Source organism: Tachyglossus aculeatus, chromosome 2 (assembly GCF_015852505.1).
Source record: "Tachyglossus aculeatus isolate mTacAcu1 chromosome 2, mTacAcu1.pri, whole genome shotgun sequence".
Classification (NCBI taxonomy): Eukaryota; Metazoa; Chordata; class Mammalia; order Monotremata; family Tachyglossidae; genus Tachyglossus; species Tachyglossus aculeatus.
This window is the reverse complement of record NC_052067.1, coordinates 41,242,299-41,269,555: the sequence shown is the minus strand read 5'-3', so window position 1 is coordinate 41,269,555 and position 27,257 is coordinate 41,242,299. Positions and strand designations below refer to the sequence as shown.

Here is a 27,257-nt window from a genome sequence, read left to right as displayed (position 1 = left end):
TCCATACTTCACGCCGCTGCCCGGATTGTCTTTGTCCAGAAACGCTCTGGGCATGTTACTCCCCTCCTCAAAAATCTCCAGTGGTTACCAATCAATCTGCGCATCAGGCAGAAACTCCTCACCCTCGGCTTCAAGGCTGTCCATCCCCTCGCCCCCTCCTACCTCACCTCTCTTCTCTCCTTCTCCAGCTCAGCCCGCACCCTCCGCTCCTCTGCCACTAATCTCCTCACGGTGCCTCATTCTCGCCTGTCCCACCGTCGACCCCCCAGCCCACGTCATCCCCCTGGCCCGGAATGCCCTCCCTCTGCCCATCCGCCAAGCTAGCTCTCTTCCTCCCTTCAAGGCCCTACTGAGAGCTCACCTCCTCCAGGAGGACTTCCCAGACTAAGCCCTCTCCTTCCTCTCCCCCTACCCCCCTCCATCCCCCCTGTCTTACCTCCTTCCCTTCCCCACAGCACCTGTATATATGTATATATGTTTGTACATATTTATTACTCTATTTATTTATTTATTTTACTTATACGTATCTATTCTATTTATTTTATTTTGTTAATATGTTTGGTTTTGTTCTCTGTCTCCCCCTTCTAGACTGTGAGCCCACTGTTGGGTAGGGACTGTCTCTATATGTTGCCAACTTGTACTTCCCAAGCGCTTAGTACATTGCTGTGCACACAGTAAGCACTCAATAAATACGATGGATTGATTGATTGACTGATTGGATTAGAATGCAGCAAAGCACATTTTCAGCGTAAAGGAAACTCTTGAAAATTTTGCATTGAAAATTTGTTCCACACTGTGGGGAAATATTATTGTTTTGGGGAACAAAATGAGTCATGGGGCTTGAGTTTCAATTGGGCCACACTTTTTGAGGAAACATCTATTTTTCACTTCTTTGAATTACTGAAGCACCTCGCCGAAACCTGCAGTGAATTTGTGAGGAGTCCAGAGGCCTAATTGCTTGACAACTCTGAATTGGATCGTTCATGCCCCTCTCTGTTTTTTGCCTCTGTTCATTTTCTTTCCAGGTGCTGGCCTTCCTGATACTTGGGGCGTTTCCCACCATCCCCAACCCTACTGTTATTTGTTTTTCTCTGAAGTTAAAGGGTGTGACCTGAGGATTCCATATTATTTATGTAGGGGCCCAGCTGAATTTACCCATCTACTTAAATGATTAGTACATATTTACTATTCTATTTATTTTGTTAATGATGTGCCTGGCCTGACCCTCGGCTGAACTTGGATGCTATAGCCCCAGGCTCTTGGGCTGGCATTGACTAAGACTTAATAATAATAATAATAATGATGACATTTATTAAGCACTTACTATGTGCAAAGCACTGTTCTAAGCTCTGGGGAGGTTACAGGGTGATCAGGTTGTCCCACGTGGGGCTCACAGTCTTCATCCCCATTTTACAGATGAGGTAACTGAGGCCCAGAGAAGTTAAGTGACCTGCCCAAAGTCACACAGCTGACAAGGGGAGGAGCCGGGATTTGAACCCATGACCTCTGGCTCCAAGGCCCGTGCTATTTCCACTAAGCCTCACTTTCTGCAAAATGGGACATTTCTGATCCATCCATCCATCCTTGGTGGCCTCATTTTACTCCTGTGCATTGTGTTCAATCATGTGTATGCATACTCGCAGCAAGCTTTTCTAATAATCTGTTTTTGTTTTTCTGGTATTTGTTAAGCATTTACTATGTCCTAGGCACTGTATTAAGCACTGGAGGCTACACTGTAAGCTCTCTGTGGGCTGGAATGTCACTCTTTATTGTTGTATTGTAATTTCCCAAGCGGCGCTTAGTACGGTGCTCCGTATTCATTCATTCATTCAATCGTATTTATTGAGCACTTACTGTGTGCAGAGCACTGTACTAAGCACTTGGGAAGTACAAGTTGGCAACATAATGTAAGCGCCCAATAAATATGATTGAATGACCGAATGAATGAACACCGTCCCTGTCGTACATAGGACTCCCTCCACACATAGGGACTGTCTCTATATGTTGCCGACTTGTATAATAATAATAATAATAATAATAATGGCATTTGTTAAGTGCTTACTATGTGCAATTGTACTTCCCAAGCGCTTAGTACAGTGCTCTGCACACAGTAAGCGCTCAATAAATACGATTGAATGATTGAATGAATGAATGTAGCTATAATTCTATTTGTTCTGACAATTTTGACACATGTCTACATGTTTTGTTTTGTCGTCTATCTCCCTCTTCTAGACTGTGAGCCCGTTGTTGGGTAGGGACCGTCTCTGTATGTTGCCGATTTGTACTTACCAGGCGCTTAGTACAGTGCTCTGCACACACTAAATACTCAATAAATACGACTGAATGAACGAATTCCAGGTCATACCATCTTTCCCCAGAAGCAGGGTCAAACACGAAGAAAGGGAAAACCCAGGGCTCGTTAGTGTCGGCAATCTTTAATCAGATGATTTTCCCTTTGGAGTTTATTTTTATTTTATTTTTAATTTTTTTTTTTTGTAATGAGTCATTTTTGTGTTCGTCCCTTCACTTACAGGTCTTGCAAGGAATCCTTGAGAGGGACAAGTCAATTACTATCAATGTAACTGGGAAAGCTGGCGCTAATTTGGACCTTCTGGTAGAAAACATGGGACGAGTGAACTTTGGGAGATATAACAATGACTTTAAGGTAAACCGAAGTACTGACCTCTACATCCTGGAAACTTTCAAATCATTTGAGTTCTTAGATTCATTCATTTGATTGTGTTTATTGAGTGCTTACTGAGTGCGAAGCGCTGTGCTAAAGTCCAATGTTTCCCATTAGGGACTGGGTCTCTCTGAATCCCCAAATGCAGCAAATAACCTTGCATTTTGCCTCTCAATTGCAGCTTGTGTTGAGGTCAAAAGCTCCTGTCAGCCACCTTCTTCGTCATAATAATAATAATAATAATAATAATAATGATGGCATTTGTTAAGCGCTTACTATGTAAACACCCACAGCACCTGTATATATGTATATATGGTTGTACATATTTATTACTCTATTTGTTTATTTATTTTACTTGTACATTTCTATCCTATTTATTTTATTTTGTTGGTATATTTGGTTCTGTTCTCTGTCTCCCACTTTTAGACTGTGAGCCCACTGTTGGGTAGGGACTGTCTCTATGTGTTGCCAATTTGTACTTCCCAAGCACTTAGTACAGTGCTCTGCACATAGTAAGCACTCAATAAATACGATTGATTGATTGATTGATGTGCTGAGCACTGTTCTAAGCGCTGGGGGGATACAAGGTGATCAAGTTGTCCCACCTGGGGCTCACGGTCTTAATCCCCATTTTACAGATGAGGGAACTGAGGCTCAGAGAAGTTAAGTGACTTGCCCAAGGTCACACAGCGGACATGTGGCGGAGTCGGGACTCGAACCCATGACCTCTGACTCCAAAGCCTGTGCTCTTTCCAATGAGCCACACTGCCATCAGTGGTATTTTTTGAGCACTTTTGGTGTGCAGAGCACTGTCCTAAGCGCTTGGGAGAGTACAAGAGTTGGTGGAGGTTCTCTGCCAACAACGAGCGTACCGTCTAGAGGGGAATTATCTGTAAATTATGATGTATAATTTATAGATATGCACATAATTCTTTTAGACTGTGAGCCCACTGTTGGGTAGGGACTGTCTCTATATGTTGCCAACTTGTACTTCCCAAGCGCTTAGTACAGTTCTCTGCACACAGTAAGCGCTCAATAAATACGATTGATGATGATGATGATGATGATGAGTGCTGTGGGGTTGAGGGTGAGCACATATCAAATGACCGGAGGGCAGAGATCAAATTGCATCAAAGATGCAGAAGGGAGAGGAAGCCACTGAACAGAGGGCTTAATTGGGGAAGGCCCTTTGGAGGAGGTGTGACCTTAATAATAATGCTTTGAAGGTGGGGAGAGTGGTGGCCTTGTGTCTGTGGACGGGGAGGGAGTTCCAGGTTAGGGGAAACCGAGTATCGGTACAATTCTGATACTTTAAATGTTGTGTGAGCTACAACTTAATTACAGCTAGTAAGACTATCAGTGTGCGTTACTTAAGATGGGAGAGGGGAAACGGAGGTAACCCAGAGGATAAATTCGACAGTTTCTAGTTAACGTGAAAACAACATGCTTTCGATTGGAGAAATTCTTTACTGTGCACACTTCCCGACTTCTGGCTAGTAAAGCAAGTAGTACTTTGGACCTGGATTCCGGCTTGGATGGAAACAGGAAATGGTAGAGGTGAGATTCAGTGATTTTTTTTTTTTCATGGACTCTGGTTTCTTGCTAGGGTACAACTGGTAGACAACGCACCATGCCTGGATTTGAGGCCATTTAAAATTCAGATCTTAGTTTTAGTAATTTACAAGGCCATTCCACAGCTTTGTCCTCTAAATGGTAGGCTCCTTGGGCTCAAAGGTCATACCTACCAAATCTGTTGTTTTGGAGAAGCAGCGTGACTCAGTGGAAAGAGCATGGGCTTTGGAGTCAGAGGTCATGGGTTCAAATCCTGGCTCCGCCAGCTGTCAGCTGTGTGACTTTGGGCAAGTCACTTCACTTCTCTGGGCCTCAGTTACCTCAGCTGTAAAATGGGGATTAAAACTGTGAGCCCCCTGTGGGAAACCTGATCACCTTGTAACCTCCCCAGTGCTTAGAACAGTGTTTCGCACATAGTAAGCGCTTAACAAATGCCATTATTATTATTATTGTTATTATTATTACTCTCCCAAGCGCCTTGTACAGTGCTCCGTGCTCAGTAAATACCATTGATCAGGTTGTCTGCCATGAAGTCGTGGGTCAGTAGGTTGATAGGATGCAATTTTGAATGAATTAAAAACAAAACAAAAAACCCAACAGGTTTTTCAAGTAGATTCCTTCCAACCCTACCAATGGCATGTAAACACTGGTTTGGCTTGGCTCTCTTGGGGAAAAATTTAGTAGTCTGGGGATATGTTGGGCTCTCTGAAATGCAGATGTGGGCTTAAAGCAACTAGTACAGCAGAAGCAGCGTGGCTCAGTGGAAAGAGCCTGGGCTTTGGAGTCAGAGGTCATGGGTTCAAATCCCAGCTCTGCCAATTGTCAGCTGGGTGACTTTGGGCAAGTCACTTAGCTTCTCTGTGCCTCAGTTCCCTCATCTGTAAAATGGGATTAAGACTGTGAGCCCCCCGTGGGACAACCTGATCACCTTGTAACCTCCCCAGCGCTTAGAACAGTGCTTTGCACATAGTAAGCACTTAATAAATGCCATCATTATTAGTACAGGGACGCATACTCAGCAGCGATGGTGGTGATAATGAGTCTTACCGTGGAGGAATGATGCCTGAAAGCACTGAGAAGCAGCGTGGCCTAGTGGCTAGAGCCCGGGCCTGGGAATCAGAAGGACCTGAGTCCTAATCCCGACTCTGCCACTTTTCTGCTGTGTGACCTTGGGCAAGTCTATGCTCTATCCCCCTCCCTGCCCCACAGCACTTGTGTGTATATGTACATATTTATTATTCTATTTATTTTATTAATGATGTATATATATAATTCCATTTATCTATTTTTATGCTAATGATGCCTGTCTACTTGTTTTGTTTTGTTGTCTGTCTCCCCCTTCTAGACTGTGGGCCCATTGTTGGGAAGGGATTGTCTCTATCTGTTGCCTAATTGTATTTTCCAGGCGCTTAGTACAGTGCTATGCACACAGTAAGTGCTCAATAAATAAAATTAAATGAATTAACTTCTCTGGGCCTCAATTCCCTCATCTGTAAAATGGGGATTGACTGTGAGCCCCATGTGGGACATGGACTGTGTCCAGTCTGGCTTGTCCAATCCAGGGCATAGAGCGCTTAACAAATACTATAAAAAAATACTATAAAATACTACAAAAAAATGAAAGGAAAGAAGTCGAACCTTAACCAAGCCCACTGGCTCCCATGGTCGTAACCGATTCCCAGAAACCAGGATGGTTTGCCTTGCTGGTTAGTGACATTGGCTGCTAATGATTGAGGCATTTAAGCGCTGACTATATGCCAAGCACCGTACTAAGCACTGGAGTCAGTGCAGGATAATCAGGTTCCTATAATGGCATTTAAGCGCTTACTATGTGCAAGGCACTGTTCTAAGCGCTGGGGGTATACAAGGTGGTCAGGTTGTCCCACAGGGGGCTCACAGTCTAAGTGGGAGGAGGAATGGGTACTGAATCCCCATTTAGCAGATGAGGGAACTGAGGCCCAGAGAAGTGAAGTGACTTGCCTAAGGTCACCCAGCAGACAGATGCTGGAGTCTGGATTTGAATGCCAGTCCTCTGACCCCCCCCCCCCCACCCCAGGCCCCTACTCTTTCCCCAAGGCCACACTGCTCCTCTAAGATCAGCAACAGGGCCAGCCAGATAGTTGGTAGGGACATTCCCTGCCTAGAAATGAACTTGCAGTCTAGGAGGCCTTCCCAGACTGAGCCCCTTCCTTCCTCTCCCCCTCGTCCCCCTCTCCATCCCCCCCATCTTACCTCCTTCCCTTCCCCACAGCACCTGTGTTTATGTATATATGTTTGTACATATTTATTACTCTATTTATTTATTTATTCTACTTGTACATATCTATTCTATTTATTTTATTTTGTTAGTATGTTTGGTTTTGTTCTCTGTCTCCCCCTTTTAGACTGTGAGCCCACTGTTGGGTAGGGACTGTCTCTATATGTTGCCAATTTGTACTTCCCAAGCACTTAGTACAGTGCTCTGCACATAGTAAGCGCTCAATAAATACGATTGATGATGATGAGTGATCTAATATCCGGGCAGCCCCAACCAATATTTCAGGGTCCTTGGGCAGAGCACCCCACCATCAATCAATCGGTGTATTTGTCGAATAAACCCCTTGAGGGCAGGAATTGTGCCTGTGAACTCTGAACTCTCTCTAGTGCCTAGTCCAGTGCTGTGCACAGAAGACGTGCTCAATAAATAGCATTGCTTGATTACGTAATCCTTTTTCTTCAAACTTCTTTTTACAAATAAACTTACCACTCTCCCTATTCTACTCCAACGTTAAAATGCCCCGCATCCCCATCTACCCATTGTCCCTGGCACTTAATCCCTTCTTAAAATTACACCTCTATCCCCTAGACACTGCGGTGTCTCTGGGAATTTTACAAGCTAGCATAATTTGAGTTGGGCGCCTAGGAGTCAGGATTTAGATTGGCCATCCTAGTTTGTCTGACTCTGTCTGACCTGATCAACTTGTCTGCCCCAGCGTTTAGAATGGTGCTTGGCACCTGGGAAGCGCTTAACAAGTACCATAATTAGCTCAACTGCGGGCCCTTAGTTCAGTCACGCTTAAGTTCTCCAGCCCCACTATGTGCCGTGTGGGGCACTTTCATTTCCTTCCCCATCCCCGCTGCTTTGCTCAGCAAACCAAACGATCTTTCAGGCCCATTTCTAGTTTCCAGTCCCAGCTCTGGCATTGGAACGGAAGGCAGAAAGGGTGCCCGGCTTGTGGTCTACCCTCTCCTCCCGCCGTTTGCAGACTCACCGTTACACCTTGGTCTGCTTTGGGTTGGAGACTGAGGCAGCTGTCTCCTTATTTGTTCAGGTGGTGGTGGGGAAGTCGAGAAGTGAGTGCAAGATGCCTACTTGGTTTTCAGGTTGACTCTAATTGTGGGAGGAAGCTGGTCCATTGTGGTTGCAGAAGCCATTTCTTACTCTGCACCTGAAACATAACGTTGGCCTGAGCCTTTACTTGGCTGTAATGGCAGCGGGTCGGTCGTGCCAACGAGAAGCAGCGTGGCCTAGCAGATAGGGCCCGGGCCTGGGTGTCAGAAGGTCCTGGGTTCTAGTCCCGGCTCTGCCACTTGTCTGCTGTGTATCCTTGGGCAAGTCACTTCTCTGTGCCTCAGTTACCTCATCTGTAAAATCGGGATTAAGACTGTGAGCCCCATGTGGGACAGGGACTGTATCCAACTTGATTAGCTTATATCTACCCCAGCACTTAGCACAGTGCCTGGCACCTAGTAAGCGTTTAACATATACCTCAATTGTTGTTGTTATTATTTCCTCTCATTCAATTGTATTTGAGTGCTTACTGTGTGCAGAGCACTGTACTAAGCTCATGGAAGAGTACAATATAACAGTATAACAGATACATTCCGGGACCACAATGAGCTTTACAGTCTAGAGGATGGATCTTATAGTTTCTGTGATAGTGGCGATGATTGTATTGGAGCAGGGCTCCCCGTCTTTTGTCCTGGGGAGTTCCTTTCCCCATGATGAGATCACTATGGTACTTGTTAAGCATTTGCTGTGTGCCAAGCACTCTACTTAGTGCTGGAGTGGATACAGGCTAATTGTGTTGGTCACAGTCTAAGTCGGAGGAAGTAGAATTTAATCCCCATTTTAATGAATCAAATTTATTGAGCGCTTACTGCTTGCAGAACACTGTACTAAGCACTTGGGAGACTACGGTATAATAGAGTTGGTAGACACGTTCTGTGACCGTGGCGAGTTTATGGCCTAGAGGTGAGCTTACTGCCTTACCGACGGGGTAACTGAAGCACAGAGCAGATCACACAGGAGATACGTGTCTGAGCCGGAATTAAATCCTAGATTCCCAGGCCCGTGCTCTTTCTACTAGGCCACACTGCTTCTCACTCCACTTTCTCTCTTGGCAGCGCTCGGAGTGAACCCTGAAGGTTCCCTGGGCCGAGAGCTGTTAAGCTGCAAGGATGGTAATCCCTGACTTTTGCTCCCGGTGTGGGGAGAACCTCTTCCTCACCCAAGTGTTCGTTCCCTGCAAGTGAGGTGACACCCCGAGAATGGGGCCCCAGGGCTGGCCTTTCTCCCTCGTTCACCAGACTGTTCTGCTCCATCTCCTCCGTAGGGCCTGGTGTCCAACCTAACCCTCGGCCAGGACGTCCTCACAGACTGGATGGTCTTCCCTCTTGGAATCGACGAGGCCGTGCAGGGGGACCTCGTCTGCCGTGGTGCGGAGGTGAAGACGGCCGGGAGCCAGTCGGCTGACGTGGGGGTCCCCACTTTCTACTTTGGTCAGTTATCCATTCCCAGTGGAATCCCAGACTTACCTCAGGACACCTACCTCAAGTTTCCGGGTTGGACCAAGGTACGTACGGCTCTTGGAAAGGGAATAGACGGACCAAAGACTCTTTTTCCACCTCAGCATGTGGGATGCTCTGAATGGATAAGGAACGGGAAGCTCCCTGAAGCGAGGGGATTGTGAGTTATGATGAGAGGTTTTGTGGTGGCTGTTTTGTTAGGGCTTATTCTCGACCTCAACAGCCCCATGACCTGACCAGTCAGGGCTTTTCTATGCCCTGCATCGTCCAGGCCTGGTCTGCACGTGTCAAGCTCCCAGTCTGAGTAGGAGGGAGAATGGGTATTGAATCCCCATTTTACATATGAGGAAACTGAGGCCCAGAGAAGGGAACTGTCTTACCCAAGGTGACACAGCAGGCAAGTGGTAGAGCTGGAATTGGAACCCAGATCCTCTAACTCCCAGGGCCGTGCTCTTCCCACTAGGCCGTGCTGCTTCTCGAGATGTGAAGTGTGCTGGGCTGAAGACTCTTTTGGGGTGGGGATTTTGCAACAGAGTCTGTGGGGACGCAGACATCCAAATATCAGCCAACTCTACTTGTAGATAATGGGAAATTCCCTGTTTCTGTGGATTTCTGCTCTGTCTGGACCTACCCACATCTGCCACCATTCCTGATTGTGGGGGAATGGAATGGGAGAGGGATTACTAAGGAAAAAACCAAGGGAGGGAAATGGTGATTCCTTCAAAAAAATTTAGCCCAGTTCTCTGCCAAGATGCTATTTCACCCTCAGCTTTATAGTGTCTTTCATGTTTACGCTACTAAAGAAAGAGGCTACCTCTTTTTCCCCTGTATACCAGTCATGGTTGACTTCCCTCTTTTTAGTTTCCTAAACTTTTATGTGTTTGCATTGTTTTTTTTGGATTGGGCAGGATCTACCTGAAAAGCAGAATTTTCACACGTTAAATTTACTTTGAAGGCTCCCCCCTCTAAGACTTACCGTTCGCCTGCTCGTCCACAGGAAGTCAGCTCATCAGATCATTTACAGAGTATCATGTTGAGTGATTCATTCATTCAATCGTATTTATTGAGCGCTTACTCTGTGCAGAGCACTGTACTAAGCGCTTGGGAAGTACAAGTTGGCAACATATAAAGACGGTCCCTACCCAACAGCGGGCTCACAGTCTAGAAGGGGGAGACAGACAACAAAACAAAACGTATTAACAAAATAAAATAAATAGAATCAATATGTACAAGTAAAATAGAGTAATAAATATGTACAAGCATATATACAGGTGCGGTGGGGAGGGGAAGGAGGTGAGGCGGGGGGATGGGGAGAGTGATCTCATTAGGCAGACAGTGCATAGATCGTCTGAACATTCTGCCGTATCAGCCAAAACCTGAAAATATCACTGACGGTCCAAGAATCAGAAAAGAGAGCTGAAGGAGTTCACTGACCCTCCAGCAGCTGGAAATTCCGGCAACAGGTCACCCCAAGGAACAGCAGAGAAGAGTGGAGTAGCAGAGAAGTGACATGGCCTAGTAGATAAAGCACAGGCCCGGGAGTCGGGAGGACCTGGGTTCTAATCGCAACTCCGCCACTTGTCTGCTGTGTCACCTTGGGCAAATCTCCAGGCCTCAGTTCCCTCATCTGTACAGTGGGGCTGAAGACTGTGAGCCCGATGAGGTTCAGGGACTGTGTGCAACCTGGTTAACTTTTATCTACCCCAGCGCTTAGTACAGCACTTGGCACATAATAAATGCGTGACAACTGCCATTAAAAAAAAGAAAAGGGATTCAAGATTCCCCTATTTCCCCCATATCCATTAGAGACTGCAGTCTAAATATAGTACCTGGCATTTAGTGAGTGATTAAATACCACAATTATTATTATTATTTTAAATTATTAATAAATATTTAATTATTTAATTTAAAATTATTATTATTTTTACTCACCCCAAGCACTTAGTACAGTGCTCGGCCCACAGTAAGTGTTTGATAAATACCATTGATTGATTCAGGCTGCAACCCAATTTGCTTGTATCCACCCCAACACTTAATATTGTGCCTGGCCTGTAGTAAGTGCTTAAATACCACAATTATTATTATCATATTATTATTACATTATAACATATTATAATATATTATTATTATTACATATTATTATTGTTTTTATTCCTCCAAATGCTTAGTTTAGTGCTCTGCTCACAGTAAGCATTTGATAAATACCGTTGATTGATTAAGACTGCAACCCAGTTTGCTTGTCTCCACCCCAACACTTAATATAGTGCCTGGCATGTAGTAAGTGCTTAAGTACCGCAATTATTATTATTATTTTTATTCCCCCAAGCGCTTAGTACAGTGCTCTGCCCACAGTAAGCATTATATAATTACATTGATTGATTAAGACTGCAACCTAATTTGCTTGTATCCACTCCAACACTTAATATAGTGTCTGACATGTAGTAAGTGCTTAAATGCCACAATTACTATTATTTTTATTCCCCCAAATGCTTAATTCAGTGCTCTGCTCACAGTAAGCATTTGATAAATGCCATTGATTGTTTAAGTGTCGGGGTGGATACAGCAAATTGGGTTGCTCACGGTTCCTGCTCCGTATGGGTTCACAGTCTCTTGTTTTTACAGGTGTGGTAACTGAGGCATAGAGAAGTGACATGACTTGCCCAAGGTCACACAGCAGGCAACTGGTGGAGCTGGGATTAGAGCCCATGAACTTCTGACTCCCAGGTTCATGCTCTATCCACTAATAATAATAACAATAATAATGATAATAATAATAACATTTGTTAAGCACTTACTTTGTGCAAAGCACTGTTCTAAGTGCCGGGGGGGATACAAGGTGGTCAGGTTGTCCCACGTGGGGCTCACAGTCCTAATCCTTATTTTACAGATGAGGTAACTGAGGCTCAGAGAAGTTAAGTGACTTACCCAAGGTCACACAGCCAACATGTGGTGGAGCTGGGATTCGAACCTATGACCTCTGACTCCAAAGCTCTTTCCACTGAGCCACACTGCTTCTCTATGCCATGCTGCTTCTACAGTACCTTGTGGTAGAGTTGGTAGACATGTTCCCTGCCCACAAGAAGTTTACAGTCTAGAGGGGGAGGCAGACATTGATATAAATAAATAAATTCTGGATATGTACATAAATGCAGAGCAGAAGAGAGAGGGAGTAGAGGAAACGAGGGCTTAGTTGGGGAAGGCCTCAGGAGACTGAATCCCATTTTTAAACTCAGAGTTGGGCTGGGGATGGATGGGCACAGTGATGATTTCCCCATCCAAGGATTAGGTCAACAAGGAATAGCTGTGGTGTCCCGCATGTGGCCCGCTTTGGGAAGTGATGTTAATCCTGTGGTGATCAGACACCCTGAATTAGGCTATGTTGAAACCCTAACTGGAGTTCTAGTGTCTGGAAGAATGTTCGGTCATCCTGGTTAGAAATCAGGAAGTCTCTTCTACCCTTCCAAAAGATTATTCCTGTTCTCCTCATATCGGGTTTGCAAAGTGTCACCTGTCATTTTTCCTCTTCTTTCAGTCTTTGTCATATTTACACATATTACACAAGGAGCTCACAGACTAGAAGGGGAGACAGACATTAATCAGTCTTTGTCGTATTTACAAATATTAATGTCTGTCTCCCCTTCTAGTCTGTGAGCTTGCTGTGGGCAGGGAATAATAATAATAATAATAATGATGATGGTATTTATTAAGGGAATGTGTCTGTTGTTGTAGTGTACTTAGTACAGTGCTTGTGCACAGTAAGTGCTCAGTAAATATGATTGAATGGGTGGATACAGAGACTCCCTCCCCATATCTGTGAATGGAAGCTGGGCAGAGGGGAGAACAGGGAGGTTAAGGAGGAGAGACATCCTGGAATAGATATCCTGGTGTGAAGTAGGTAGAAGACGGGTGCTGTGTGGAAAATCGCAAGCAGGAGAAAATGCAGGGAAGGGCAGCCAATGCGACTGGGGGACAAAAGCTAAAAATATTAGGATGCTTGCATCTGGAAAGATGAAATCAGAGAGCAGACAGGATTAGAAAGCATGGAGACAAGGCAATCACAGAATTGCTCACCAAATCCCACAAGAGTATGAGGGGAAACTCAAAGCTGGCCAATTCTAAACCAACTAAAGGAAGTGCTTTATTTTATGGTATTTGGTAAGCCCTCACTATGTGCTTACACTGTACTAGTGCTGGCGTTGGACACAGTCCATGTCCCACATGGGGCTGACGGTCTTAATCCCTATTTTACAGACAAGGTAACTGAGGCCCAGAGAAGTGAAGTGCCCTGCCCCAGGTCACGCAGCAAATGAGTGATGGAGCTGGGTTTGTGCTCTATCCACTAGACTATGTTGCTTTTCACTTCTTCACACAGGAGATGGTAAAACATCTGGTGTTCATTAGCCTGGGAAATAGTTCAGGCTGAAGATATCCCAGGATGTATATCGGGTTTGCATGAACTCATGGCTAAGATATTCATGGTGGTTACTTGAGCAAAGTTAATAATAATAATTATGCTTTTTGTTAAGTGCTTACTATGTGCCAGGCACTATACTAAGCCTTGGGGAGAATACGAGCACATTGGGTTGGACATAGTCCCTGTCGCACATGGGGCTCACAGTCTTCATCCCCATTTTACAGAGGAGGGAACTGAGGCCCAGAGAAGTGAAGCGACTTGTCCAAGTTCACACAGCAGACGAGTGGCGGAGCCAAAGATTAGAACCCAGGTCCTTCTGACTCTCAAGCCTGTGCTCTATTCCCTAGGCCACGATGGTGCATTCATAACCTGAGTGTGGAAGTAAAGGAGGCGGCTATCAACATTGTTTCCCCCAAGCATTCTGCTTTTTCTCACAGAGATAGAATACTGGGCTGGCTGAACCAGAATGTCACTGCTTAAAGGAACTAGTGATAATAATAATGGTACTTGGAAAGAGCCTATTATGTATCAAGCACAGTTCTAGGCTGCCAATTCTGTCTAGACTCTAAGCCTAAGGGCAGAGAATGTGTCTGCTAATTCTGTTGTACTCTCCCAAGTGCTTAGTGTAGTGCTCTGCAAATTGCACTCAATGAATACCATTGATTCTAAGTGCTGTGGTGGCTATGAGATAATCAGGATAATATCTCTCATTTAACCCACATATTCAATCCATCACTAAAACAGGTCTGTTTGACCTCCACAACATTGTTAAAATCTGCCCTTTCCTCTCCATCCAAACTGCTACCACGTTATTCTGTCCCTCCCTGATTACTATTTCAGCTTCCTTGCTGACCTCCCAGCTGTATGTCTCTCCCCACTCCAGTCCATACTTCACTCTGCTGCCCGGATCACTTTTCTACAAAAACGTTCAGGGCATGTTTCCCCGCTCTTCAAGAACCTCCAGTGGTTGCCCATCCTCTTCTGCATCAAACAGAAACTCCTCACCACTGGCTTTAAAGCACTCAATCACCTTGCCCCTCTTACCTCACCTCGCTACTCTCCTAACTCAACCCAGGCTGCACACTTAGCTCCTCTAGTTGCTCCTCAACCTTATCACTGTACCTCGATCTCATCTATCTCACCGCATACCTCTCGCCCACATCCTGCCTCTGGCCTGGAAGACCCTCCCTCCTCATATCTGACAGACAATCACTCTCCTCCCCTTCAAAGCCTTCTTGAAGGCACATCTCCTCCAAGAGGCCTTCTCTGACTAAGCCTTCCTTTCCTCTTCTCCCACTCCCTTCTGTGTCACCCTGATTTCCTCCCTTTATCCGTCCCCCCTTCCCAGCCCCACAGCACTCATGTGCATATCCGTAACTTATTTATTTATATTAATGTCTGCCTCTCCCTCTAGACTGTAAGCTCGTTATGAGCAGGGAATATGTCTGTTTATTGTTATATTGTACTCTCCCAAGCACCTAGTATGGTGCTCTGTGCACAATAAGCGCTCAGTAAATACAAGTGACTAACTGGCAGGTTGTACTCAAGGAGCTCACACTCTAAGTAGGAGGGAGTTGGTTTTAATTACCCAATTTGCAGAGAAGGAAATTGAGGCGCAGAGAAGGAAATTGAGGCACAGAGAAGTGACTTGTCCCAGGTCACACAGCTGACAAGTGGCAGAGCTGGGTTTAGAAACCAGGTCCTCTTACTCCCAGGTTCATTCTATTTCCCATTGTCTTCTCTTACTGCCCATACAGTAATAATAATAGCACTTTGTGTGGGAAGGATGATTATGATGACGGTATTTGTTAGTGCTTACTATGTGCCGAGCACTGTTCTAAGCGCTGGGGGGAATACAAAATAATCAGGTTGTCCCATGTGGGGCTCATAGTCTTCATCCCCATTTTACAGATGAGAGAACTGAGGCCCAGAGAAGTAAAGTGACTTGCCCAAAGTCACACAGCTAAGTGGCAGAGCCAGGATTAGAACCCACAGCCTCTGGCCCCCAAGCCTGTGCTCTTTCCACTGAGCCACGGTGCACTTACTATAGCCACTATGTGCTTACTATTATCCAGGTGGGAATTAGACATGGATCCTGTCCCTGGAAGGACTTGGAATCTATGAACATAGTAGGTTGGGGAAGAATGTAGACAGACACATAGGGAGCAATGAAACATGAAAAAAGACATTAAGGTCAACTTCAAAATCCACAAAATAAAAACAGCAACTAAGGAAAGTCAAATGCAGTAAAGTATTTCTATTAACAGAACTTGTAGGATTTGTTAAGCACTTACTATATGCCTAGCACTGTACTAAGTGCTGGAGTAGATACAAGATCATCAGGTCCCCGTGAAGTTCACAGTCTAAGTAGGAGGGAGAACAGGTATTGAGTCCCCATTTTGCAGATGAGGGAACTGAGGCATGAAGAAATTAAGTGATTTGCCCAAGCTGTGAGGAATGAGGCGGAGCCAGGATTAGAACCAAGGTCCTCTGACTCCCAGGGCTGTGCTCTTTCCACTAGGCCATACTGCTTCTTTGTTCCCCAAACTGAAAATAGGTAACTATCTTCCGCTTTTTAGGTTGGAAAAAAGAGAAGGGTAGAGTGGGTGAATTATGATCATTTTTCAATAGCTCATAAATGCTATATGATTTCTCTTTGTGGCTTGCAAAAAAAGACAAATAGTTTCTTTTTAACTTGTTCATTTTTTTTTTCCGCTTTGACGTTGAAGAAATCGTAGAACTGAGGAAACAATGTTTCCGCATTAAGGGGGAACTCAGGACTCAGCTGACCTGTGTAGGCTTCACACTCATTCATTCATTCATTCAATCATATGTATTGAGCGCTTACTGTGTGCAGGGCACTGTACTAAGCGCTTGGGAAGTACAAGTTGGCAATCTTGGATTTCTGAAGGCCATCTTAGGCAGTTTTAGAAACATGTAACTATGGTGTCAGTCAGCCTAGTTTACATCCACTTCCAGCTGCTCTTGCTTACTTTAAATTCTTGAACTTCTAAGTCACTCAGTGTAGCTCCTGCCTTTTTTTTATGGTATTCATTATCGTATTTATTGAGCTCTTACTGTGTGCAGAGCACTGTACTAAGCTCTTGGAAAGTACAATTCGGTAACAAATAGAGACAATCCCTACCCAACAACGGGCTCACAGGCTGTATTTAGCTCTGGGGTAGATACAGGTTCATCTGGTGGGACACAGACCCTGTCCCACCTCGGGCTCACAATCTTAATCCCCATTTTACAGATAAGGTAAATGAGGCCCAGGGAAGTTAAGTGTCTTGCCTAGGGTCATGCAGCAGACAAGTAGTGGAGCTGGGATTAGAACTCAGGTCCTCCTGATGCCCAGGTCCAATCCGTTAGTCCATGCTGCTGCTTCTGTTCTGTTTTGGGGATGTAGATGACCACTTGGTCATCAAATCCCTCCTTCACCCCCTCCTCTATTGGTCAGAGAGGAAAACTAAAGCTTAGGGTTATTTCCCAATGCACTGTCTTAACACAGTATAATATGGTCAGCTTTGCAGTAAATAAGAATTGATGCACTTCTTTTGAAAAATAATTTTTCCACCCTACAAAATATACCCAGTATACTAGGGATTTTGGGACTTTAGTTGATTGAATGGGAATTATTATTCCCAGTTTGAAAGAGTCATAAAGAGTGGTATACAAAATTTATCCAGTGTACTAGGGATTTGGGGACTTTGGTTGATTGAATGGGAATTATTATTCTCAGTTTGAAAGAGTCATAAAGGGTGGTATACAAAATTTACCCAGTGTACTAGGGATTTGGGGACTTTGAATGGGAATTATTATTCTCAGTTTGAAAGAGTCATAAAGAGTGGTAAAAGGTTTTGCATTTTGAAGCTTCAAAATATTGAGTAGCAAGATCTCATTTATCTCTGAATTTGCCATGATAATAATTGTGGTATTTTTTTAAAGCACTTATTATATGCCAAGCACTATACTAAGTGCTGGGGTAGATTCACATTGGGATCACAATCTGAATAGGGGGGAGAACAGGTATTGAATCCCCATTTTGCAGATGAGAGATCTGAGACGCAGAGAAGTGAAGTTCCTTGCCCAAGGCCCCACAGCAGACAAGTGGCGGAGCCAGAATTAGAAACCAGGCCCTTGCTCTTTCCCCTAGGCTATGCTGATTCTAAAAGCCCAACCTACTTCTGCCTTTTAACGAGTCAAAAGTAGGTCAAGTTGGTTTTCAGACCCATGGACCAGTTCTCAGTACCAACACAAATTTGAACATTAATACAAATCAAACTTTCTGTAAAAATGAAGATTAAGCCTGTGATCTCCTGGTTAAACTTGAGTTCTCTCACTAACCGTGATAAACCCCGTACCTCATGAGTCATGCTAAGCCTGTCACTTTCCACAAGCCCCAGGTAACCACTGACGCTCCTTAGCCTGAGCAGAGACCTGTAGCAGCCACCAAATAGGAAACCTGCCTTAGGACCCTGAGCGAGACATCTTCCTATTACCAATTCCTGCCTTTTCTGGCACTGCCGCTGCTTCTTATTCCAGCCTCCGTTACCTCATGGGGATTAAGACTGTGCAGGGGCTGTCCAACCCGATTAACTTGAATCTATCCCAGTGCTTAGTACAGTGCCTGGCATATAGTAAGTGCTTTACAAGTAGCATACAAACAATTATTAGTGCAAAGGTCAGAGGGATAATAATAATAATAATGGTGGCATTTATTGAGCACTTAGTATGTGCAAAGTGCTGCTCTAAGCACTGGGGAGGTTAAAAGGTGATCAGGTTGTCCCATGGGGGGCTCGCAGTCTTAATCCCCATTTTACAGATGAGGTATCTGAGGCCCAGAGAAGTTAAGTGATTTGCCCAAAGTCACTCAGCTGATGGGATTTGAACCCATGACCTCTGACTCCAAAGCCCGTGCTTTTTCCACTGAGCCACACTGCTTCTCTAGGGATGTTACTGCTGTGTCACCAGTTGACACCCTCAAAAGATTAGGGGCTGTCACTCTGTCACCTACTTTTGTGTCTACCTGTGAGTTTCTTCCTTTGTGATGTTGACTCATGTAAAAGCTTTCCCCAATGCCTTGCCTAATAGTGACGACCACACTCACAAACCTGGCAGAGAGAGGGCTAACCTGTATTCCTCACGCCCAATCATGCACCTCTGCAGTGAGTGGAATAGCACCCCAAATTTGGCCTTCTGAGGGGTGTGAGACTGGGCCTTTGTATGCTTCCTCCTCTCCCCCTCTCTTCTCCATCCTTCCCCCCCATGCCCAAATCCTCCATTTTCCTTGTTTGTGACTCCTATGGAGAGTAACCCAAATATATTCTGTAAAATAGAAATTAAGACTGTGAGCCCCTTGTGGGATAACCTTATTACCTTGTGTCCCCCCCCAGAGCTTAGAACAGTGCTTGGCACACAGTAAGTGCTTAACAAAAGCCATCATTATTATTATTATATATTCACAGTTACATCCTCCACATAGCTTGGTGTTCATGGGCTTTGACTTTTTTAAAAAATATGATATTTCTTAAACGCTTACTATGTCCAAGACACCGTACTAAGCTCCGAGGTAGATAGAAGCTAATCAGGTTGGACACAGTCATGTCCCATGTGAGACTCACAGTCTTAATTCCCATTTTACTGGTGAGGTAACTGAGGCACTGGGAAGTAAAGTGACTTACCCAGGGTCTCACAACAGACAAGTGGCGGGTTAGGTTTAATAATAATAATAATGATGATGGCATTTATTAAGCATTTACTATGTGCAAAGGTTTAGAACCCAGGTCCTTCTGACTCATTCATTCATTCAATTGTATTTATTGAGCACTTACTGTGTGCAGTGCACTGTATTAAGCGCTTGGAAAGTACGATTCGCCGACAGAGACAATCCCTACCCAACAACAGGTTCACAAGGGGCAGGAGAGTGCTAAAATTGTGTGCAATTCAGAGTATTTGTTTCTTTTTTTAATGGCATTCGTTAAGCTCTTACTATGTGTCAGACACTGTAATAAGCTCTGGGGGAGATTCAGGTTTATCAGGCAGGAGGCAGTCCCTGTCCCACATGGGGCTCACAGTCTAAATATGAAGGGGAACAGGTACTAAATCCGCTTTGTGCAGCTGAGGAAACTGAGAGGTGAAGTGATTTTCCCAAGGTCTCACAGCAGGCAGGGCCAGGTTTAGAACCCAAGTCCTCCGGCTCCCAGGCCCGGTCTTTCCATTAGGCCACACTGCTTCTTGAGGATGATCTTTGTGGTGAGGCTGCAGAATCTTCAAGCCTGCTCGTTTACAGACTTGCACCCCTCAAAGATATCACCTCCCCCCGCCTCAGTATCCCAGCTAACTGCAGTCTTCGCAAACTCGTACTTCTAGCCGAAATCCAGCATCCCACACCTCCCCAGAGACATGAAAACACAGACTTTTTCCTGTGCATTTTCTTGATACATGCACCCTCTCACTGTAGCAGGGTGATAATGCCTGTGGAGCTGAAAAATGCAGCAGCTGAAACCGACTACCGAATTTTTCACTCATCGTGGCTAATCGTCCCTTGTGTCGGGTGAGTGGGCGAGTGTTAATTTCACTCTGTGTTTAAACACGGAGCGGCCCAGAGGAATTGGGTTGAATCATCTTTTTCAGCAGAGCGGTCTGGTACAAAGAGCACAGGCTCCTCTGGGAGTCAGAGGATCTGTTCTCGGCTCCACTCCTCGTCTGCTGTGTGACCTTGGACAAGTCACTTCACTTCCCTGTGCCCTAGTTCCCTCAGTTGTAAAATGGGGATTGACTTTGAGCCCCATATGGGATCGGGACTGTGTCCAACGAAGAACAGTGCTTGATGATGATGATGATGATGGCATTTATTAAGCGCTTACTATGTGCAAAGCACTGTTCTAAGCGCTGGGGGGGATACAAGGTGATGAGGTTGTCCCACGTGGGGCTCACAGTCTTCATCCCCATTTTCCAGATGAGGGAACTGAGGCCCAGAGAAGTGAAGTGACTTGCCCAAAGTCACACAGCTGACAAGTGGTGGAGCCGGGATTTGAACCCATGACCTCTGACTCTAAAGCCCGGGCTCTTTCCCACTGAGCCACGCTGCTTGACACATTGTAAGCACTAAACAGATATATATATATATATATATATATATATATATATATATATATATCTGATATATATATATATATAAAAAAACATATATATACATATATAAATCATTTCTGATTCCCTGATGCCTTGAGGTTGTTCTATCAAGATTCTGGTGACTCCCTCATCCTATTATCCTCTCACAGAAAATGAGGGGAAGGGTGTAGTCAGAAACTCAGCCTTAATGGGGGTGGGGGTTTCACTCATCAAATCAATCAATCAATCAATTGTATTTATTGAGCGCTTACTGTTTGCAGAGCACTATACTAAGCGCTTGGGAAGTACAAGTTGGCAAAGCCACTCAGACACTTTTTCACAAGTGTTGCCTCTCAATTCTTTGGAAGAGCAATACATCTTGCAAACTCTGAGGCCTGTCTAGAGTATTACAGCAGGGAAAGCTGAGAAGCAGCATGGCCTGGTGGCTAGAGCACAGGCCTGGGAATCAGAAGGACCTGGGTTCTAATCCTGACTCCGCCACTTTCTGCTTCATGACCTTGGGCAAGACACTTGACTTCTGTGTGCCTCAGTTAACTCATCTTTAAAATGGGGATTGAGACTGTGAGCCTTAGGTAGGACAGGGACTGTATCCAACCTGGTTATCAAGTATCTGCCTTAGTACAGTGCCTGACACATAGTAAGTGATTAATAAATGCCACAATTATTGTTATTATTATTACAAGCAACAAAAAACATCAAAATACTATCTCCACAGCGAACAGTTTGCTTGAATGTACTATCCTCAGGGGATGCTGAGGAAATATGCTATAGGAAAATAATCTTATCTGCTCCTTGGGGTTGAGAAAAGAGAAATTGTGGCTATTGTGTCAAACTAGAATCAGATGAAGACTTTTTTTTGCAATCATTTCATAAACAAGTGTTCACTGTGTAGCAGTGGCTTAAGCCCAATACTGAACATTTTATTTGATGAAGAAATTCCAGTGTTCATCTGCTTTTATAGCACTGCAGTCCCCCAAATGTGCACACACCAGGGATAGCTTTTTAGAGAGGGAGTGACTTCGTGAGAGCCTTTTCAACTTGGATGAAGCTAACATGTCCTGCTGTAAAAAACTGAACTGCTTCTCAGTGTCAAACTGTGGAATTGCCCTCCATTTTCTAAATGACTACACCCAACGCCTTCTCACGAATGATTGTCATGTAAATGCGGGTTACTCATTCCTATACTATTTGGAAGGGATTTGCATTAATTTAGTTTGTTTCCTCTTTAAAGTTCCATTCCCACTGTCCATAAACCATTCAACTCTTTGTTGGGGAAAGCCAGAAGCATTGCTGGCAAAAATTTCAGCCTCCAAATCAGCCTGATAAGATCATTTCCCTTCGTTTTTCTGGTTTTCTCTGTCAATCAATCAATCAGTCATATTCATTGAGCGCTTACTGTATGCAGAGCGCTGTACTAAGCGCTTGGGAAGTACAAGTTGGCAACATATAAAGACGAAAACAAAACATATTAACAAAATAAAATAAATAGAATAAATATGTACAAGTAAAATAAATAGAGTAATAAATATGTACAAACATATGTACATATATACAGGTTTTATGGTCTTTAAGTGCTTTGTGCCAAGCACTGTTGTAAGCGCTGGAGTAATTACAGAGTAGTCAGATTGGACACAGTCCATGTCGTACGTGAGGCTCACAGTCTCAATCCCCATTTTACAGATGAGGGAACTGAGACCCAGAGAAGTGAGGCAACTTGCCCAAGGTCACACGGCAGACAAGAGCCAGGATTAGAACACACTGCTTCTCGGCTTTCCCTGATTATGAGGTACCTATCCTGGTGCTTAGAACAGTGCTTGGCACATAGTGAATGTTTTAAAAATACCATAGTAAAAAAAAATGCAGTAGAAAGGCCTCCGATAGTTTGCAAGACTTATTGCTCTTCCCAAAGTGTTGAGAAGCAGCGTGGTCTAGTGAAAAGGGCATGGAGCTGTAGTCAGGAGGCCTGGGTTCTAAACCTGGCCCTGCCATTTCAATCCATTGTATTTACTGAGCGCTTACTGTGTGCAGAGCACTGTGCCAAGCACTAGGGAAGTACAAGTTGGCAACATATAGAGACGGTCCCTACCCAACAACGGGCTCACAGTCTAGAAGACAGACAACAAAACAAAACATGTGGACAGGTGTCAAGTCATCAGAATAAATAGAATTAAAGCTAGATGCACATCATTAGCAAAATAAAATAGAATAGAATAGTAAATATGTACAAGTAAAATAAATAGAGTAATAAATCTGTACAAACATATATACAGGTGCTGTTTTCCTGCTGTTTGCTGTTTTCCTCAGCTCATTGTGGGCAGGATATCTGTTTGCCAATTCTCTTCTACTGTCCTCTCCCGAGAGCTTAGTATTAATAATAATAATAATGGCATTTGTTAAGCACTTACTATGTGCAAAGCACTATTCTGAGCACTGGGGAGGATACAAGATGATCAGGTTGTCCCACGTGGGGCTCCCAGTCTTATTCCCCATTTTACACATGAGGGAACTGAGGCCCAGAGAAGTTGTGACTTGCCCAAAGTCACACAGCTGACAAGCGGTGGAGCCGGGATTAGAACCCATGACCTCTGACTCCCAAGCCCGGGCTCTTTCCACTGAGCCACGCTGCTTCTCTAAAATTTCAGCCTAAAATTTTACTACAGTGCTCTGCACACAGTAAGCGCTGTAGAAATGCCACTGATTACTTCTAGACTGCGAGTCCGGTGTTGGGTAGGGACCGTCTCTATATGTTGATGATTTGTACTTTCCAAGCACTTAGTACAGTGCTCTGCACACAGTAAGCGCTCAATAAATACGATTGAATGAATGAATCTGGGGGGTGGGTTGCCAGGGGAACAGAAGGTTTCAGATGGAACAGATGTGGCACTGAATTGAGGAGGGGAGTAACATGTTAGGGCCCAGTATGTGCTAAGGAGAAGGAGTGAGAAGCAAAATTCACCAAGTTAGAAAATCTAACTCAGTGTCCCTAAGATGAATAGCAGTGTGGCCGAGTGGAAAGAGCACAGACCTGCGAGTCAGAAGGACCTGGATTCTAATCCTGACTCCGCCACTTGTGTGCTGGGTGACCTTGAGCAAATCATTTAACTTCTCTGTGCCTCAGTTCTCCTGTTCTCCCTCCTACTTAGACTGTGAGCCCCATGCGGGACAGGGACTGTGTCCAACCTAACTCACCTTTGTCTATCTCAGTGCTTAGAGCAGTGTTTGAAACATAGTAAGCGCTTAACAAATACCATAAGCAGAGTGAGAAGCAGCGTGGCTCAGTGGAAAGGCCATGGGCTTGAGAGTCAGAAGTCATGGGTTCTAATCCCGGCTCCCCCTCATGTCTGCTGTGTGACCATGGGCAAGTCACCTAACTTCTGTGAGCCTCATCTGTAAAATGGGGATGAAGACTGTGAGCCCCTCGTGAGACAACGTGATCACCTTGTATCCCCCCCAGCGCTTAGAACAGTACTTTGCACGTAGTAAGCACTTAACAAATGCCATCATTATTATTATTATTATAAAAAAAAATGTGGAATTTAAGTGCTCGCTATGTGCCGAGCATTGTGCTCAGCGCTGGAGTTGCTACAGTAGTAGGATCAGAAACCGTCCCTGTTCCACATGGGGCTTGAAGTTTGAGGGAGAGGAGAGAACAGGTATTTAATCCCCATTTTGCAGATCAATCAATCAATCATATTTATTGAGCACTTACTGTGTGCAGAGCACTGTACTAAGCACTTGGGAAGTACAAGTTGACAACATATATAGTCCCTACCCAACAGTGGGCTCACAGTCTAAAAGGGGGAGACAGAGAACAAAACCACACATACTAACAAAATAAAATAAATTTTTATTTATTTATTTGCAGATGGGCAACTGAGACAGAGAGGGGAAGTGACTTGCCCAAGATCACACGGTGGGCAAGTGGCAGAAACAGGATTAAACGTGGCCTAGTAGATGCAGCATGGGCCTGGGCATCAGAAGGGCCTGGGTTCTAATCCAAGCTCTTCCACTTGTCTGCTCTGTGACTTTGGGCAAGTCACTTCACTTCTCTGGGCCTCCGTTACCTCATCTGTAAAATGGGGGTTAAGAGTGTGAGCTCCTTGTGGGACAGGTACTGTGTCCAACCTGATTAACTTGTATCTACCCCAGCACTTAGAATAGTGCTTGGCACAAAGTAAGCGCTTAATGAGTACCATAATTATTATTATTATTAAATCTCCTGCCTCCCAGTCTTAAGCTCTTTCCAGAAGGTCCTAGTGACTGGATTATCTTTCCCCCCAACCCTCTCTCTCTCTCTCTGAAGCTGAGGTGAACGAGGTGGGGGAGAAAGGGCTGTGAAAGTTGTGTTTCTCAGAGTCTTGGGGCATCTTTCCAAGTTCATCTTATCGCATCCAAGAGAGAAACTGAATGGGTGGGCTGTTTTTGTAGCAGGATGCCTCCGATCAAGATTACAATGTGCGGCTGAGGTCTTAACCTGAACACTCGATTGGGACTCTCTCCTTCATGTGGTATTTTCCTCTTCAGGCAGGCTGGGCTCTGGGCACCAAAAGGATGTGCAGTTGTGTCTTCAGGAGGAAGATCGAGACAATGATCAAGCTTGAGTTTTTATCGCCACAAAACTATCTCCCCCTCAGAGGTGTTTACCATTCTCGAGCTGTGCGCTTCGTGTTTTGCAGGGCCAAGTTTGGATCAACGGCTTCAACCTCGGCCGCTACTGGCCGGCCCGAGGTCCCCAGGTGACGTTGTTCGTCCCGAGAAACATCCTGGTGACGTCGGCCCCAAACAACATCACGGTGCTGGAATTGGAGCGGGCTCCGTGTGCTGCCTTGGAGAAGTGCGCCGTGGAATTTGTGGATACGCCGCTTCTCAACGCAACCCTCGCCTATAAGAGTCATCAGGAGAGGGTGTTTAGTAGAGGATCGTGGCAGGACCATTTGTGATGACTGCATCCAATTAGAGCATCTGTTTTTATTTTGGAACCTCAGGGGTCCCTTGTTTCCCTCCCAATTTATGATCTGGAGACTAGGGAAAATCGGATCCTCAAATTCTCCTAGTTCTGTCTCTTTATAAATCTACATTGGGTTATATATGTTCCTTGAGCACAGGAACTACCCCTGAACTCCATAAACTTCTAAACGGTTGCCTCTCCCTCTGTGGGCGCTCAGTAAGTGGTTGGTGGCAATGATAAAAATCAGTGAGGCACACACCCAGAGGTTTTGAGCTGAGGTGTGTTTTGATTTTTAACTCTAGGGAGAAATTAATGAAAATAAAAAGCCATTTTGTCTTCTGTTCCCTTTGGGTGAAATTGGACCGTGCGTTCATGATCAGGGATCGAATGTTTTTTCCTAGATATGAAACCCAGACCCTTTTTTCTTGAAACTGATATCTCTCTTTGAAACCTTAATGTTTGGTAGCCAAGCCTGTGTTTCTCCTTGCCCAGCTCAAAATGCGAAGTATCATCGAGGACACCCCAAGTGACCCTGTGAAAATGTAGGTTAACTTACCTACTAAGTTGATAGCAAGGTTGCTTTCTCCCTTCGGCATCCCCAAGTTTAGGAGCTAATTATCCAGTGAAAATTTTCTAAAATTCTGCCACGTGGCATGCAGTTCTGAACACATTTTAAAAATCCCAGTCAACGTTTAAGCCGGAAGTGGAATTTCAACTTTTGATGGCACATCTACTCTTGAGGGGAAGAGCTTGGAGTCAGCTCCTTTGTTATCCTCTGGTTTCAAAGGACCCCTTTTGGATAATGGTGGAAGGAAAACTGTACTTAATGTCTCTGAGTCCATGGAAAAAATTAAATAGTGAATTCTGTGAATTTTCCGAAAACACCCCTGAAATCTATGTCTACTAGAGTTCAAGGGCTTTAGGGCTTAATAGTATAGTCACCGCTGGGCAAACATTAACAGTGCTGCCCCAATAATCTCCACAATTTTAGGGCTGACTGTCTGAAGGCCCCAAAGAGCAGGCTAGAAAACTCAAAAGTGCCACCATTTTTTTTGATCTTCAGGAAGTGGGAAGAGTGGCATCCTCTACTATAGAGAGGAAAAGGGGAAAAAATAGTGGCAGGATTATGCAAGTCTTCAGTACCCTTAGATCGACTTTTCCTGCTGAGTCCCGGGTTTGAAGAGAAATCATGTGGTGGGGAAAAATCAATTATTTTTAATAAAAGTTGAAAATACAGGCCTTAGTTATGTGGCATTTCTTTCTACTCTCAATGCAAACTTGCCTTGAATGTATCATTTCTACAGCCTGGTGAGTACGGGAACGGTTGGTTTAAAAAAACAACAGTCTGAAGCAGTGTGGTTTAGTGGAAAGAGCATCAGCCTGGGAGTCAATGGACTTGGGTTCTCTGCCACTTGTCTGATGTGTGACCCTGGGCAAAGTCACTTAACTTCTCTGTGCCAGCTTTCTCATCTGTAAGTGGGGATTAAATCCCACTCCCTCCTAGTTACACTGTGAGCCCCATGTGGGACAGGGACTGTCCCCCCCGCTGATAATTTTGTATCCACCGCAGCGCCTAGTACTTGTAAGTAATACTTGGCACGTAGTAAGCACTCTACAAGTGCGATTTAAAAAGCAAAAACCTGGCAAGCCAGGAAATGTGGGCTTAACTGCAAAGCTTCCTTAGATTTACATCATTACACTGAAATCTTAACTCA

The 27,257-nt window shown here is 44.7% G+C and overlaps 1 protein-coding gene across 1 annotated transcript in view; it reads left to right on the top strand.

Moving 5' to 3' along the window:
- The window catches only part of GLB1 (galactosidase beta 1), a 94,974-nt gene extending 68,189 nt beyond the window's left edge, over positions 1 to 26,785 (top strand). Inside the window, exons 14-16 of the mRNA XM_038759822.1 lie at positions 2,534 to 2,665; positions 8,851 to 9,090; positions 25,271 to 26,785. Of these exons, the coding sequence (XP_038615750.1) occupies positions 2,534 to 2,665; positions 8,851 to 9,090; positions 25,271 to 25,534 (636 nt within the window). The 3' untranslated portion in view covers positions 25,535 to 26,785. The remainder of the gene's footprint in view (positions 1 to 2,533; positions 2,666 to 8,850; positions 9,091 to 25,270) is intronic.
- Positions 26,786 to 27,257: the final 472 nt, after the last annotated feature.